This window comes from Sphaeramia orbicularis, chromosome 19 (genome assembly GCF_902148855.1).
Source record: "Sphaeramia orbicularis chromosome 19, fSphaOr1.1, whole genome shotgun sequence".
Lineage (NCBI taxonomy): Eukaryota > Metazoa > Chordata > Actinopteri > Kurtiformes > Apogonidae > Sphaeramia > Sphaeramia orbicularis.
In genome coordinates this window covers 5,910,688-5,928,918 of record NC_043975.1, presented here as the reverse complement: position 1 = coordinate 5,928,918, position 18,231 = coordinate 5,910,688, and the positions used below count along the sequence as shown (strand labels likewise).

The following is an 18,231-nucleotide window of genomic DNA, read 5'->3' as shown; positions in this document are numbered from 1 at the left end:
TGACGTTGCACATGGGATTCATCTTGTACAGTAGGAGGAATGTATGTGTAATGTATGATTTATATGTGATTTTACACTTTTAATTTTTATGCCTTTTTTAACCGATGGAACATCAAGTATCTAATTTAGATTATGCAGAAAACATTCCCAAAGCAGCATAAGAGATGAGCTCAGAGCTAAACTACATAAAGGTGCTGCCCTCTGGTGGCCAAAGCGTAATATTACAAGTCAGTTACATTAATTTAAGCATTAGTGATAAAAAAAAAGGAAAACCAGGAAGCACAGGTTGTTATTTCATTTCCTATTATTCAACCTTCTTGAGATGGTTACACATACTGTACTTACAGCAGCTTCCGATACGTCTGATTACTGCTCGCTCAGATCCAGGATGGGAATTTTCCTATGCAAATCCCAGTGGAGATTATATAACGCGCTGAGAGCAAGTGTGAAATCCAGTGTGGAATTATGGCAGCAGGAAGTGGAAGCTCGGAGAGGTTTCCCTCCGTTTGGGGACCCAGCCCTTCCTCTGAGCCCCAGATCTGGGTCTTATCAGCTGGGAATAAAACAACAGGGGAGAACAAAAACACAACGGCGTCCTGATAATGTGTGGGCGCCGCCTTTAACTCAGCTAATGTATGTTGGTGTTGGCAAAAGCAGAACGCAGACACTTCTATGCAGAGACAGGAAGTCATGAAGTACTTAAGTAGGGTTTTCAGGTATCTGTACTTCACATGGGTATTCATTTTAGTGCACAGGTGTCAAATATGCGGCCCGGGGGCCAAAACCGGCCCGCCAAAGGTTCCAATCTGGCCCGCAGGATGAATTTGAAAGTGTAGAAGATATTAATAGTCAAGGGCGTCGAAATCAAAAATAATAGCATAATAACTTAGAAATAATGACTCTAAATTTTCCTCTTGGTTTAATGTGAAAAAAATAATATGACATTATGCCTCTAAATAATGGCGACACCAATTTTTTCTCTTTGATTTCACTGCAAAGAACATTAAATTCTGAGGTGATTATAAAAAATAAAATAAAATTAACAATATTCTGCCTGTTTTGTGTCTTGGTAGATCTGATCTGTAATGCACATGTACAAATCATAAGTTGAGGCATAATATTGATCAAATTTTTCTTATTATTTCTTATTTTTCTTCAGAAATTTCACTTTTTTCAGGTAATTCACATCCTTTTTGTGTGGATAGTTTGTAAAATGTAAATGTTTTTCATAATTTAATGTTATTTTTTGCATTAAAAAAATTGGAATTGTCATTATTTACAGGCTACTATGCCATTATTTTACTGGAGATGAAATTGGGAGATGAATTTACAAAGTGCAAAATGCAAAAATTACCCTGAAGATATTAACAGTCAAGGGCGTCAAACTCCAAAATAACAGCATAATAACCTAAAAATAATGACGCCAAATGTTCTTCTTGGTTTAATGTGAGAAAAATAATTTGATATTATGCCTCTAAAAATGGCAACACCAATTTTTTCTCTTTGATTTATTGCACAGAACATTAAATTCTGATATCCTTTGACGATAAAATATTAATAACCTGATCAAATATGAACAACCTGACATGTCTTAAGAAAAATAAGGTTAATTTTAACAATATTCTGCCTGTTTTGTGTCTTGGTAGATCTGATCTGTAATGCACACATAAAAATCATAAGTTGAGGCATAATATCGATCAAATTTTTCTTATTATTTCTTCAGAAATTTCAGTTTTTTCCAGTTATTCACATCTTTTTTTGTTTTGGATAGACATAGTTTCATCATTTGTTATTTTTTGCACTAAAAAATTTGGAGCTGTCATTATTTATAGGTTATTATGCTATTATTTGACTGGTCCAGCCCACTGGAGATCAAACTGGGCTGAATGTAGCCCGCTCCTGAAAGAAAATGAGTTTGACACCCCTGTTTTAGTGAGTCTGTCCTTTAATGCCTCATGTTTTAACACATATCTGTACTTGAACATCTCTTTATGGTATCAAGTTTTCCTCTTAAAACTAAAACTCATAGATGCTTATTTTGACAGTCACTCAAAATAACACTATGTTTTATAATCTTCATGTCAACTGATAGTTTACATTATTGTTAGGGATGGGAATCGTTAAGAATTTAACGATTCCAATTCCATTATCGATATTGCTTATCGATCAGATTCCTTATCGATTCTCATTGGGTGAGGGGATAAAAGAGTACAAACGGGTGTATTTGTATTAACTGTCTTTTATATTTCCATCTCTGCACAGAAAATATAACATATACAGTATGTACAAATAATAACAGATGACGCTGGCCCGGTTCGGTGGTGGTGGTGGTGGTGGTGGTGGTGGGGGGCATACAGTGAAAGTGAAACTAAAGACTCTTTACTAATTCCTCTATTGCTGCATTTCTTCTACGTGGAACCAGTTCGACTTGGCTTGTCTCCCGTTGTTGTGCACCTCATTTCCTTTCCCTTCTTACCTTCGGAAACTTGTATTTGAGGAGTTACGACGTTTGTTGCCGACACCGGAACCGGCCTGGTGTTCACTCTGCCGCTACATTCACAAGCGCCGCTGAGTAGCGTATCAAATATGTGACATTCCTGTAAATGATTCACATGCTGTGAACAAATGTTTGAGGATGTTGGAGGGATTCCACCCTTTTGAAGACATGGAAGCTTTGACAGTGTTCCAAGTAAGTGGACCTGGTGTCGTCTTTTTAGACCGTTTCTGCCTCAACGCCATGTTGTCTACGGTCTGACCAAAACAATGCAGCGCATGTGTGACGTCATCGCACATGCACAACGAAGGCGGAATCGATAAGCAGAATTGTTAAGCAGAATCGTTAAGGAGGAAGGCAAATGATTCCAAGGAATCGAGCTACTGGGAACCGGTTCTCAAAAAGAACCGGTTCTCGATTTCCATCCCTAATTATAGCTCTGTTAGCTTAGCTCTGTTTGTAGACTGAAAACAGCCACAGTGAAAAAACTAATCACCTCTGTTTTCTGTTCGGTTTGTGTTGTCAGTAGCTGAACTAAAGATCTGTTTGGAATCCAACAAACAAGGTCCGAACTGTCACAGTTTAGTCTGAACCCTGGATCAACAAATGGCAACTTATTTTAACGACTACTTTGTAGAAAAGGTTAACAAATTATGGTGTAAAATGGATATGGAGAACAATTGTAAATCATGCATACTAACTGATAATCACATTATGAGAGAGAAAAATTGTAAGTTTGAGTTCAAATTGGTGGATATTGATGAGGTGGGGAAATTGTTATGCTCCATTTCTGCGGACAACTGTGTCTGTTTTTTGTTCGGTTTGTGTTGTCAGTAGCTGATCTAAAGATCTGTTTGGATCCAACAAACAAGGTCCGAACTGTAACAGTTTAGTCTGAACCGTGGATCAACAAACAAAAACTTAACAAAGATAATTCAAAATAATATAATTCACATCAAAAATAGTGGGGATCAAGCATTCTAAGCTGTGGCTCTGAGACTTTGGAATACCCGCCACTGGCACTTCGCACTTTAAACTCGACTGAGTCTTTTAAAAAGCAACTGAAGACCTTATTGTTTAGACAGGCTGTTAATGAAGGGTGGGTTTTATGACAGTTTGGTTTTATGTTTTTAAGCCTGTGTCTGTGTGTAGCCGTGTGTTTTTATTGCCTATGTTTTGTTTTTGTTTTTTCTTCAAATATCCACAGAGAGAGCAGCATGGACACATCTAACTTTGTAAAACATTCAATAAAAAAGAACGATTACGAGTAATAGTAACACAGAATAAAAATAAAAAGTAAAAAATTACATATTAAATCAGATAGTCTACGTTATATCACAAAGGTAACATTTGGCATGTATTGTTTCACATAATTTTCCCATTTATCCCAATGTTTGATGAATATTTCTAATTTTAGATTAAGAGTGAAGGTGATTTTTTTCCATTTTGTAAATATCCCTGGTTATTTAAACCCATTGCTGAACAGCTGGCTCATCTTGTACCATCCATTTTTTTGTTATTGCTTTTTTCCTGCTATTGCCTAGGAATTTTACTCTTGATTTTACTGTAAAGCACTTTGTGAAATCTTTCTGCAAAAAGTGCTATATAAATAAAATGTATTATTATTATTATTATTATTATTATTATTATTATTATATCCCACCATAACTTTACACCTTCTTAAACCTCAGAATCAAACTCACTCGTGTAGAAGAAACTGACATTTCTGCATTAAACGCCATTCTTTACATTAACAGCCGAGTCCAGTGGAGAAAACAACAGCTTCTATTTTTATCACTTCTATTTTTTGACTCCTAAAGTTGATTATTATGGTTCTCATCCCAACATTCTAATGATAATTTAAGGTCATATTTGGCAAGACTCAGCCTTAGTGTTAGTTTTCCTCACCATATTAGACCGGCAGAATGACTCACTACTCCCTCTAGTGCAGGGGTTCGCAAAGTGGGGTACTTTAAATTTTTTGGAAAAATACATTAAATAAGTCATCATGTACTGAATACAAAATAAATAATGAGAATTAATGCAATACAATAAATATATTCATGTAATAGTTTTATTGTCAATCATCTTGTTTAAGCTTTGGTAAGATTTGAAGAACATTTCTATTTTATATTACTCAAAATTAGTTTATTTGAGTAGTTAAGTATTATTTTTTGTTGATGAAAGGTTCATTTATTAATTAATGACCAATTTATTTATTTTCCTTATCAATGCAAGAGGGTACTTTTCAGCTTATATTTGGTACACAGAATTTACTTCAATTGTTTTTATTGTTTATATATTGCAGTTAAATATATGTTGTTTGTTTACAAAGTTTTGAAAATATAAACAGACACCTTTGGCACAGAAACAAATTTTGCCTCATTTTTTTCAGTTAAAAATGTTGAAGCGAGAGTTGGCGGTACTTGGCTAAAAAAGTATATTTCAGGGGGTACTCCACTGTAAAAAGTTTGAGAACCACTGCTCTAGCTGTCACATAAATCCCCTGGTCTGTTAATGTAAATAAATCCAGTTCATATCTCTATAATTCCATACACTGGCATCTTTGTCAGAATTTGACAGCTCTTTATTGTAAACACTATAATGATATTTTTGGTCATTTTTTCAGTATTTGACAGTAGAAAGGCTACATTTAAGTGATTCAGATCATTTTTTTGCTATCTATGTAGATAAAACACTTGGTCTTGAACATATTTACAGTCCATAAATGAGCCAAACCTCCTCTGTCATCTCAGTTTTCCGTTGCTGGAGGACCCAGATGCCGCAGTATAAGGAACTGATTTGTTCTGTCGAAGCGAGGCGGCTTGTTCCGACACTGACGGAATCACCGGAACGGGGTCTGAAAGCTGATCCATGGTGTCGTTCAACTGGTCGCTCAGGTGGTCCCGGTTTATGATGTTGGTGGTCTCCGAGTCCAGATCCCGAACGTTTTCCTGGTAAAACCTCTGTCGGAGGCGTCTCATCTGGGGAAGCTCACAGCAGGTCTCCAACACCACCAGGATACAGACTAAACCCAGCAGCAAGTACACTGGAAAAGCAAACACAGAGGAGGCCTGAAACAATCACAATACATCGTGACTACTATGTAAACCAATAAAAAGTTTGATTTATGAATCATTAGAACAAACACAAGTGAAGGGTGTAGCAGCTCCAGCAGTCAGGGATCTGTTTCATAATATGAAAACAGAAAATCTGAAGAGTACATATGAAAAAATACCAAAAAACAGGATATTTTGGAAGTATGGCAGCTTCCGTTTTGATAGATTAATCACCAAAATGCAGACGCTGAGCAGTTAAAATAATAGAAAAGTACACAACATGTTAACTTTTACACAAAGTCCCAACAAACCAGATGTAAGAATAAAGATCTACTTCATACAACTTAGTATTTTCTCCTATTACTGCTGAAAATAAAAATAATAAGAAAGTTCCCTGATGAATATTATATTTGTTTTGGCCATTTTTCATTTAGTGTGAACAAAATAGCATGAAATCAACAAAAATCAACACAAAAATCAGCACAAAAGAACAAAAATAATGAAAAAAAAAAAAAAAAAAAAAAAAAAATCAACAGAATTTTAAAAAATAATCAAGAATATGTGTAAAAATGCATGAAAATGAACAAAATAACCTAAATAGGCAATCAAAATGTAATAAAATAATCAACAAAATGAACAATAAATAGCTAAATAAAAAAATTAACAAAATAACTCAACAAAAACAGAACAAAAGTATGAATACATTCAACAAATTGGCAAAATAACCAACAAAATCTGCAAAAATGAAAAAAACAAAACAAAACAAAAACCAAACAAACAAATATTAACAAAATGAACACTGATAAAAAATAATTTGCATAAAAAGGGCCAAAATAATCCATAAAAAGAGCAAACACAAAAAACATCACCAGCAAATTGAAAAATGAATAAAACATCAATAAAAGGAAGCAAAAAAAGAACATTTAATAAACAAAATCTGCAAAAATTACTAAAATAATCAACAAAATCAATCACATATGAGCAAAAATGAACAAAGTAATCAATAAAATGAACATTAAAAAAAAAAAAAAGCATAAAATAAATGTCTTGATCTGACTCCTTTGGTAGATGTCATGTTTACTCTGAAATAGCCTGTAGAAATTCACTATTTTTGCAGAATTCCTAATATTTTAGTTAAAATTTGGACCACATGTGGATGTAAACCTGACTTTAGTCTACTTTTTTTTTAGGGTAAAGTTCTGTTCTGGTAACTGTCTGAACACATGGAATAAAAACATACTCTGATGTCCTGAACAAAGACTTAAACCTGTTCACAGTAAATAAATACATAATAGATTATAAACAGTCGCTGATACTGAAGTCCAGTCTATAAAGCATCAGGGTCTAGTTCAGGTGTTTTGTTTATTTGAGGTGTTTTACTGCCTCATTGAGGATCTCTCATCCAGTTCAGTCCATTTATCCTCCTCTGCTCAACCAGACGTTGTAAAAGACATTGTTTTATTTCAGTCTTATCACCTTAACCTGATGCTAAACTCCTCCCAGTTGTTCAAATACTCTAAACCCGGTGTTAAGCTCTTTATAAACTACAGGGTGTAGAGAGAAGAAAATACCGCACCAGTCACTGCTTTTCTGGTGTAACTTAGAAAAAAAAATCAGAATTTATTTTTATTCATCTAATTTATAATAGTGCTTAAACTGGATGTATGCACCCATATGTCTGCCTCCGCCAAGCACTTAGAAGCAGAATCTGTTTGGTTTTAATTGCTTTGTGTTCATAAAATAAATGTAAAACTTAGGCTTAAAACTGCAGCTGGTCTGTTCTGTATATATCAGCTGAAAATGTCAATAGAACTGACATGAAGAGCTCTAAAACAATGACATAGGATAACACTGGTCAACAACAAATTTATTGTTTAAGTTTTTTGAGCTGATTTAGGATAATTTTGCTGTACTGAATCCAAAAATCACATTAATTTTGCTCAGTCAGGTCAACTTTCTGAACTATGCTACATATTGGCTTTTTAACATTTTTGCTTACATTTATGGGCATTTTCACATCATATGATACAAAATTCTTTCATATTTCTTGCAATAAACGAGTTCTGAAGATTTTACTTTTGCCAATTTATGATTAATTTTTTTTTTAATATTACAGGTGAATGAAATGGCTTCGACTAGAAGATCTTGCAAAAATAAGCCTGACGTATTCTGCTACATCTGCGCTGAATACATAATAAATAATAAATACATCCTGTTAAAAAATGATTTTTTTTCTCTTAAAACCTATTTTGGGTGAGAACTATATAAAAAAATCAACTGATAAAGTCCCAAAAATGTAATCGATTTTGTGAGAAGATCAAATTTTTCAAAATCAAATTAGCAAAAAAAAATCTGACCTGATTGAGAAAAACAGATGTCTTTTTTGGATTTAGCGGTGCAAAATGGTCCTAATTCAGTTGAAAAAACCTAGACAACTTGCATAAAACATTTTTTTATAACCCAGTGTAATTAAAAGAATAGACAACAAGCTGTTCCAGACTAGGGATGTAAGGAAGGTGAAATTTCATATCACGGTTATTGTGACCAAAATTATCACGTTTAGCATAATTATCGCGGCATTATTGAAAATGTGCTCAGAATGTTCAAAAAGTACTTAGACACACACTGAAATAATTTAACCAAGTTGTATTTTGAAAAATAAATAAATAAATAAATAAAATAATAGGCCCAATGTACTTTCTGTTGGCACAAACATTCAAATATTAACATGTAAACATCAAACATACAAATGTGCATTAAAGATGTCACCTTATGGCCATTGTTGGACCATTTTCCATCAAGTTTGAGTTGTTTTAGTTTCTTTTTCATAAACAGATAAACATTGCAAACTGGTATGTGCACCTGGAATGCTGCTGCTGCTTCTCCAGGAAATGAGCAGTTTTCAAAGTGCTGTAATCAAACATGGGTATCATGATAAGTAGAATTTAACCCTTTCATGCATACTGGTCACTCCAGTGGACAGCTATTCTACAGCTGTTCTCTTGTATATTCATGGATTTTGTTGTTCTTTTTGTTTTTGTTTTTTTTACACATATCTTTATTAAAGTACATATCTTTTCTGACATGAATTGGTAACATTATGTAGATCTCTCCTGAGCATAAAGCCCCAGAATCACAAGTCCTCTCCATAGTTTTCACACAATTTATCAGTAAATACATGTTTCTGTGCGTCAAAAATTAAAGATGTGGTGTTCAGCTGAGTGCAACTTCATGAAAAATTGGTTCATAAGATTTTTTAAATTACTATTATTTTTTTAAAATTATTATTATATTATGTTTTTGCCAGGGTTTGTTTGTTTGTTTGTCTGTTTGTTTGTTTGTCTGTCCGTTAGTGTGCAACATAACTCAAAAAGTTATGGACAGATTTTGATGAAATTTTCAGGGTTTGTTGGAAATGGGATAAGGAAGAAATGATTAAATTTTGGTGGTGATCGGGGGTGGGGGGGCCCACGGGGGGGGCGCAGACCAGAAAATTTCATCAAAATCTGTCCATAACTTTTTGAGTTATGTTGCACACTAACGGACAGACAAACAAACAAACAGACAAACAAACAAACAAACCCTGGCAAAAACATAACCTCCTTGGTGTGGGGGGGCCCACAGGGGGGCCACTGATCAGCCTTGGAGGAAGTCTGCGCTCTCTGAGTGCTTCTAGTTATTATTATTATTATTTTTTTATGTCCTGCGATGAACTGGCAAAATATCCAGGGTGTACCCCGCCTTCGCCCGTAAGTAGCTGGGATAGGCTTCAAGTGACCCCCGTGACCCTAGTGAGGATAAAGCGGGTTCAGATAATGAATGAATGAATGAATGAATATTTTTTTATGTATTTTTTAAATTTTTGTCATTTTTTTTTATTTTTCAGAAGAAAATTTTCAATCACATTGTTTTTTTCATGCCTAAAGAGGAATAAAAACACTCAGGAAAAAATTTTGATTAAGGTTCTCATAATTTGTGCATGAAAGGGTTAAATGGTAATACTACCCGTCTGGAACTTTACCGCAGTTTATCGTTATACCGGTAATCGTTACATCCCTATTCCAGACACAACAAACCCCGCCCCTCACACATATTGTAGCTTATTTTGGCATCGATCCAGCTGATGTCATCATGTCTATGCATGCGTTGATGTCTTCATATCAATTGCCTGTATATATGTGCCAAGTCTGAAGTAAATTGAAATAAAAATGATGTTTTTATAGACATGCAAAATCTCACCCATTATAAGTAAATGGGAAAAAAAGATTTTAAAAAACTCATAAATAATTGAACTTTGACCTACTTTTCCCAAAAAGTAATCACATCTATTGTGGATCACTGGCAATCTATAAACCCAATTTGGTATAAATTCAACTAACAGTTTTGCTGCTACACACATTTGAAATTTCGCCCATTACAAGTAAATAGGGAAAAAAAAATTTTTTAAAAAGTCATAAAAAATGTAAACTTTGAACCACTTTTCCCAAAATGTAACCACGTCTATTCTGGGTCACTGGCAATCTATAAACCAAATTTGGTATAAATTCAAACTATAGTTTTGCTGCTACAGACATTTAAGGGCAGGAATATTACCGATAGGCCATTTAAGACCACAGTGTATAAATACTGTGATAAGTACAAGTTCCAAAATTAAAATCTTAATTAAAAAATACAAAATGTGACAAGACAGCATGGCTGACTCTGAAGAATGAATCATTCACCAATCAATAATTATGAATATTTTATAAAGGTTTTGCAGTGAGATCCTACTAAATCTGATGCAGTTAGAAAGAAAAAAAAGAGCAAAATAATCAAGAAAATAAAAAAAATCTACCAAATTAATGAAAAAAATGAACACAAATGAACAAAATGATGAAGAAAAAAGACAAAAAGAACAAAATTAAGAACATGCATAAAAATTAGCAACATAATCAGGAAAATGTTAAATAGGTGAACAAAATAATGAAGAAAATGAATAAAAACAAACTAATGAAGAAAAATAACATATGAGCTAAATAATCAAGAAAGTGAAAAAAAATTAGCAAAATAATTAAGAAAACAAACAAAAATGACCAAGTTAATGAAGACAATTAGCAAAAATAAATGAGAAAACTAACAAAAACTAAAACAAAATAATGAGGAAAATGTATAAAAATGAGCCACATAGTAATGGAAATGTTAAATAAGTGAATAAAATAATGAAGAAAATGAAAAAGTTAAGAAAATAATGAAACCAATGAACGCAAATTAACAAAATAATGAAGAAAATGAAGAAAAATTAGCAAAACAATTGAGAAAATCGCCAAAAACAAAAAAATTCGTGAAAATAAATGTTCTGTTCATTTTCATGCATTTTTCATTGTTCTAATGAAGAAAATGCTTAAAAATGAGCAACGTAATCTGGAAGATAAAAAAAGAAAAAAGAACAACATAATCAGGAAAATGCATTAAAACAGAAACTCAATTGAACAAAATAATGAAGAAAAACAAACAAAATAATTGAGAAACTGAACAAAAACAAAAAAAATCCTAAGGAAAATGGACAAAAACAAACCAAAAAAGGAAAATGTATAAAATGAGCAAAATGTTCAATAAGTGAACAACATAATGAAGAAAATGAATCAAAATGAACAAAATAATGAAAACAGTGGACAGAAATGAACAAAATAATGAAGAAAATTAAGAAAAACAAAATAATGAAGAAAATGCATAAAAATGAGCAACATAATCAGGAAAATGTATAAAAACAGAAATGCAAATGAAAATTGAAGAAAATTAACAAAAACAAAAAAAAAAAAACAATTGAGAAACTGAATAAAAATAAAAAAAATAGGAAGAAAACAGACAAAAACAAAGAAAATAAGGAAAATGTATAAAAATGAGCAAAATGTAAGAGAACAAAATAATGAAATAAAAGGAAAAAAAATGAACAAAATAATGAAGAATATGAACAAAAACCATCAAAATACTGAATAAAATGGGCGGTAAAGACCCAAACGGGGCCTTGTGTTGTGTTATTTCTTGTTTATCTCTGTGTTTGTGTCTGAACGGACCTGTGATGGCCAGTCTGTAGAGCTGAGGATGAGACTGAGCGTCTTTACTGTGCGTCTCTCCTGGAACGTAATCCCCGAGGCCGATGGTGGTCAGGGAGATGAAGCAGAAGTACAGAGACTCCAGGAAGTTCCAGTCCTTCTCCAGGCTGACGAAGATCCACGAGGGGATGATGAGGAAGACCAGGAAGGCCACGAGGGCCAGGCAGGCGGCGTGGGCGGCGGCCAGCGCCGGCCTGGGGACGGCCCAGCGGCGGTGGAAGTACGACACCGGGCGCCGCGTCACCACCACCATGATCCTCTGCACCACGGCCGAGAGGAAGAGGAGGGTGACGGGGATGCCGAAGAGCGAGTAGAAGATGCAGAAGGCTTTACCTCCATCTGACAGAGGAACTGTGTGTCCATAACCTGCAAACACACACACAGAAAGAAAAAAAACAACAACTTTATTTATCATTTATTTTACTATTCAACGCAACTTTATTTATAAGGCACTTTAATCTATTTAACCCTTTACCGGGCAAGTGACTATTTTTGGTAATTTCTGCAAACATTAACCCATAAACACCCAGTGCTACTTTTTTTTTTTTTTTTTTAAATCTTTTTTTTAAATTTATTTTTATTGTACATCTCTAGAAGTACAATACAAAAAAAAGAAAGAAATTCACATTTTATGATATAAGATTTTGTTACACACAAAGTATAACAACACCCCCCCCCCACCCCAGAACCAGCGGCGACCCCCATACCAACCCAACCTGGATCTCAAAATACAAAAACCACTAATAAAAACAAATATTATCTTCTGATTCTGTTGGGTTTCTGTAAATTGGCTTAGAGTCTGGTTTTGACCAACTCTATACATAAAGTGTCATGAGATAACTTTTTTGTTGTGATCTGGTGCTATATAAATAAAATTTGGTTGATTGAGTGATTTCATTGGTTTTCCCCTGTAAGTCGCTTTGGAAAAAAGCGTCTGCCAAATGCATAAACACAAACATAAACAAAAAACAAATGCACATATATAGATGAAACAGAATATAATTCACAGATGTAAACAGATAGGTGATCAGGATGACCCAGTGCTACTTTTGTGTCAGTTCCCAAATACATTTTTCTCTCTATTTAACCTTTCTGAAGCAATTTACCACCTTTTATTATATTATTAACCTCTGTATTTTGTATTTTTAAGTGAAAAATCATGTATTTTCCTATATTTAATTCACTGATCATGTTGATGTTCATAAAAGCTCAGGTTAACCCTTTCATGCATGAATTACAAGAACCTTAATCAAGATTTATTTTTTTTCTTCAGTGATTTTATTCCTCTTTAGGCATAAGAAAAAAAAATAATGCGATAAATTTTTTTTATCTAGCTATTTTTCATGGAGTTGCAAAAATGTCCACTCAGTTGGACACCATGCGTTTAATTTTTGAAGCAAAAAACCATGTATTTACTGTGAAAACTATGAAATAAAAACATTTTAATGCCGCTAATCTGATGTTTTCTCACATTTTAATATACTCTAATACTAGTCATTACTCACTTCATTGAGATAACATGCCAAAACAGTCTAATAACAATAACAAGGAACTGATTTACACTCAAATATGTTAGATCAAGTTTATTTAGAACAGCAAAGTTACAGTAATGTTATCAATTGTAGTGTATGGGATGCATAAGTGTACAATGTGTTGGCTGATATGAAACCAAAACAACAAAACCCATGAATATATAAGAGAACAGCTGTAGAATAGCTGTCCACTGTAGTGACCACTATGCATGAAAGGGTTAAAGTTGAGAATTATTTTTATCAAAAACAGAGAAAACTGAAGAAAAAGTGACTTTTTCGGTAAAATCTATCATTAACTGAACATAAACCAAGTGTGTCCATCCACTGTCATTGATCCAACTCAACTTCAATTCAGAGGCTGTTATATCAAAACACAGAAAACTTCAGAAAAAAGTGACTTTTTCAGCAAAAATATCAATGACTGAATGTAAAAACCAGCATCTCCATCCACTGTCATTGATCCAACTCCTTGGGTTTTACTGGAGAATCAATGCTGTAGAAGATGATGGTGTTTCCACGGTAACTACGGAGCCTCTGAATGTCCACGTGGGTCATATCTGATGACCATGAAAAGATGACACACTGTATTTTACACCAATTATTTACATGTATTGATAGGATTAACAGTTCAACAGGTATTAAACGTTTTAGATCAGCAGATGTTTGGGTCTTTATGGGTTAAATATGGAGCCAATCCCGTACCTCAGTGAGGTCCAGAACCATGTTGGTTATTATAAAACTATACAAAGTCAAAGTCAAGGTCCAGTTTATTTATAAAGCGCAGCCACAACCAGAAATTTAAACAAATAAAAGCCATAAAGACCCAAACATCCACTGCAGACCAAAAGCATCTACTGATCTGACCTGTTTAAGACCTGCTGATCCACTGATCCTATCCATACATGCGAATAACTGCTGTAAAATACAGTTCTTCATCTTTTCATGGTATCAGATATGACCCATCTGGACGTTCAGAGGCTCCGTAGTTACCGTGGAAACACAAGTATATTAAAAGAAATGAGTAAAATAATGAAATAAATGAACAAAACCAAATGAAACACGGAAGAAAATTATGAAAAATGAACAAAATTCTGAAAAAATTAAGAAGTGGTGGAAATAATTAAGAAAATTAATACCTCTCACCTGTCTTCTCTCCAACCTGTCTGTCCTCTCACCTGTTTTCAGTCTCACCTGTCTTCTCTCTTACATATCTCCTGTCTTACCTGTCTTCTGTCTCACCTGTCTCACTTGTCTTCCGTCTCACCTGTCTTCTCTCCAACCTGTCTGTCCTCTCACCTGTCTTCCATCTCTCCTGTCTTCCGTCTCACCTGTCTTCTCTTTAACCTGTCTGTCCTCTCACCTGTCTTCCGTCTCACATATCTCCTGTCTCACCTGTCTTCCGTCTCAAATATCTCCTGTCTCACCTGTCTTCTCTTTCGCGTCTGTCCTCTCACCTGTGTCACCTGTCTTCCCTTTCACCTGTCTGTCCTCTCACCTGTCTTCCGTCTCACATATCTCCTGTCTCACCTGTCTGTCCTCTAACCTGTCTTCTCTCTAACATGTCTGTCCGCTCACTTGTCTCACCTGTCTTCTCTTTAACCTGTCTGTCCTCTCACCTGTCTTCCGTCTCACATATCTCCTGTCTCACCTGTCTTCTCTTTAACCTGTCTGTCCTCTCACCTGTCTTCCCTTTCACCTGTCTTCTGTCACATATCTCCTGTCTCACCTGTCTTCTCTTTCGCATCTGTCCTCTCACCTGTCTCACCTGTCTTCCCTTTCACCTGTCTTCTGTCACATATCTCCTGTCTCACCTGTCTTCTCTTTCGCGTCTGTCCTCTCACCTGTCTTCCCTTTCACCTGTCTTCTGTCACATATCTCCTGTCTCACCTGTCTTCTCTTTCGCGTCTGTCCTCTCACCTGTCTCACCTGTCTTCCCTTTCACCTGTCTTCTGTCACATATCTCCTGTCTCACCTGTCTGTCCTCTAACCTATCTTCTCTCTAACATGTCTGTCCGCTCACTTGTCTCACCTGTCTTCTCTTTAACCTGTCTGTCCTCTCACCTGTCTTCCGTCTCACATATCTCCTGTCTCACCTGTCTTCTCTTTCGCGTCTGTCCTCTCACCTGTCTTCCCTTTCACCTGTCTTCTGTCACATTTCTCCTGTCTCACCTGTCTTCTCTTTCGCGTCTGTCCTCTCACCTGTCTTCCCTTTCACCTGTCTTCTGTCACATATCTCCTGTCTCACCTGTCTTCTCTTTCGCGTCTGTCCTCTCACCTGTCTCACCTGTCTTCCCTTTCACCTGTCTTCTGTCACATATCTCCTGTCTCACCTGTCTTCTGTCACATATCTCCTGTCTCACCTGTCTTCTCTTTCGCGTCTGTCCTCTCACCTGTCTCACCTGTCTTCCCTTTCACCTGTCTTCTGTCACATATCTCCTGTCTCACCTGTCTTCTCTTTCGCGTCTGTCCTCTCACCTGTCTCACCTGTCTTCCCTTTCACCTGTCTTCTGTCACATATCTCCTGTCTCACCTGTCTTCTCTTTCGCGTCTGTCCTCTCACCTGTCTCACCTGTCTTCCCTTTCACCTGTCTTCTGTCACATATCTCCTGTCTCACCTGTCTTCTCTTTCGCGTCTGTCCTCTCACCTGTCTCACCTGTCTTCCCTTTCACCTGTCTTCTGTCACATATCTCCTGTCTCACCTGTCTTCTCTTTCGCGTCTGTCCTCTCACCTGTCTCACCTGTCTTCCCTTTCACCTGTCTTCTGTCACATATCTCCTGTCTCACCTGTCTTCTCTTTCGCGTCTGTCCTCTCACCTGTCTTCCCTTTCACCTGTCTTCTGTCACATATCTCCTGTCTCACCTGTCTTCTCTTTCGCGTCTGTCCTCTCACCTGTCTCACCTGTCTTCCCTTTCACCTGTCTTCTGTCACATATCTCCTGTCTCACCTGTCTGTCCTCTAACCTGTCTTCTCTCTAACATGTCTGTCCGCTCACTTGTCTCACCTGTCTTCTCTTTAACCTGTCTGTCCTCTCACCTGTCTTCCGTCTCACATATCTCCTGTCTCACCTGTCTTCTCTTTCGCGTCTGTCCTCTCACCTGTCTTCCCTTTCACCTGTCTTCTGTCACATTTCTCCTGTCTCACCTGTCTTCTCTTTCGCGTCTGTCCTCTCACCTGTCTTCCCTTTCACCTGTCTTCTGTCACATATCTCCTGTCTCACCTGTCTTCTGTCACATATCTCCTGTCTCACCTGTCTTCTCTTTCGCGTCTGTCCTCTCACCTGTCTCACCTGTCTTCCCTTTCACCTGTCTTCTGTCACATATCTCCTGTCTCACCTGTCTTCTCTTTCGCGTCTGTCCTCTCACCTGTCTCACCTGTCTTCCCTTTCACCTGTCTTCTGTCACATATCTCCTGTCTCACCTGTCTTCTCTTTCGCGTCTGTCCTCTCACCTGTCTCACCTGTCTTCCCTTTCACCTGTCTTCTGTCACATATCTCCTGTCTCACCTGTCTGTCCTCTAACCTGTCTTCTCTCTAACATGTCTGTCCGCTCACTTGTCTCACCTGTCTTCTCTTTAACCTGTCTGTCCTCTCACCTGTCTTCCGTCTCACATATCTCCTGTCTCACCTGTCTTCTCTTTAACCTGTCTGTCCTCTCACCTGTCTTCCGTCTCACATATCTCCTGTCTCACCTGTCTTCTCTTTTGTGTCTGTCCTCTCACCTGTCTTCCCTTTCACCTGTCTTCTGTCACATATCTCCTGTCTCACCTGTCTTCTGTCACATATCTCCTGTCTCACCTGTCTTCTGTCACATATCTCCTGTCTCACCTGTCTTCTGTCACATATCTCCTGTCTCACCTGTCTTCTCTTTCGCGTCTGTCCTCTCACCTGTGTCACCTGTCTTCCCTTTCACCTGTCTGTCCTCTCACCTGTCTTCCGTCTCACATATCTCCTGTCTCACCTGTCTGTCCTCTAACCTGTCTTCTCTCTAACATGTCTGTCCGCTCACTTGTCTCACCTGTCTTCTCTTTAACCTGTCTGTCCTCTCACCTGTCTTCCGTCTCACATATCTCCTGTCTTACCTGTCTTCTCTTTCGTGTCTGTCCTCTCACCTGTCTCACCTGTCTTCCCTTTCACCTGTCTTCTGTCACATATCTCCTGTCTCACCTGTCTGTCCTCTAACCTGTCTTCTCTCTAACATGTCTGTCCGCTCACTTGTCTCACCTGTCTTCTCTTTAACCTGTCTGTCCTCTCACCTGTCTTCCGTCTCACATATCTCCTGTCTCACCTGTCTTCTCTTTCGCGTCTGTCCTCTCACCTGTCTTCCCTTTCACCTGTCTTCTGTCACATATCTCCTGTCTCACCTGTCTTCTCTTTCGCGTCTGTCCTCTCACCTGTCTCACCTGTCTTCCCTTTCACCTGTCTTCTGTCACATATCTCCTGTCTCACCTGTCTTCCGTCTCACCTGTCGTGGTCAGGAAGGTGCTGGTGAAGAACAGTGACGACACAAAGTCCCAGTTCCGGTCAGTTTCGTTACTCAGAACGGACACTCCATAGTTACTGGCCTCCAGCGCGCGCGCCAGCAGCTCCTCGAGGCGCGCGTCGGACACGCAGCTGTTGTTGCTCAGGAACTCGTCTCGCGCCGCCTTCAGCTCCTGTCGCAGCTCGCGCTCGTAGGGCAGCTCGATGGCGGAGAAGATCCCCGCGCCGATGATGAGATACAGCACGTAACCGAGCACGAGCACCGCAAAGTTCAGCGCGGACCGGTGGCGCTCCGCAAACCGCGCGCACCACTCTGTGACCCCCATGCGCACCATCCCTCTGGGTTCACCAATGGAGCTGGAAGACTCTAAACACTAACTTCTTCTTCTTCTCTTTCCTTTTCCTCATTCCTCACATCCCGGTGGAAACAAGCAGCGGTGACGTCACGCATTCACCGGACCAGGTGGGTGCGCGTACCTGTGCGCACGCCCTCCCTGCGTAACCGGTTCTGCGGGTTTTGTGTTGAGACGCACAACAAGGGATTTGTTTGTCTGTGAAACCCGAGGACAGGGTTT

General features: G+C 37.4%; 1 protein-coding gene across 1 annotated transcript; it reads right to left on the bottom strand.

Annotated features, from left to right (window-relative positions):
* Nucleotides 1–4,918: 4,918 nt before the first annotated feature.
* Nucleotides 4,919–18,087, bottom strand: LOC115439313 (potassium channel subfamily K member 1-like). The gene is made up of 3 exons (XM_030163140.1): nucleotides 17,640–18,087; nucleotides 11,607–12,011; nucleotides 4,919–5,543 (listed from the first exon to the last, which is right to left on the bottom strand). The coding sequence occupies exons 1-3, from the start codon at nucleotides 17,989–17,991 to the stop codon at nucleotides 5,242–5,244; spliced, it is 1,059 nt and encodes a 352-aa protein (XP_030019000.1). The 5' UTR covers nucleotides 17,992–18,087; the 3' UTR covers nucleotides 4,919–5,241.
* Nucleotides 18,088–18,231: the final 144 nt, after the last annotated feature.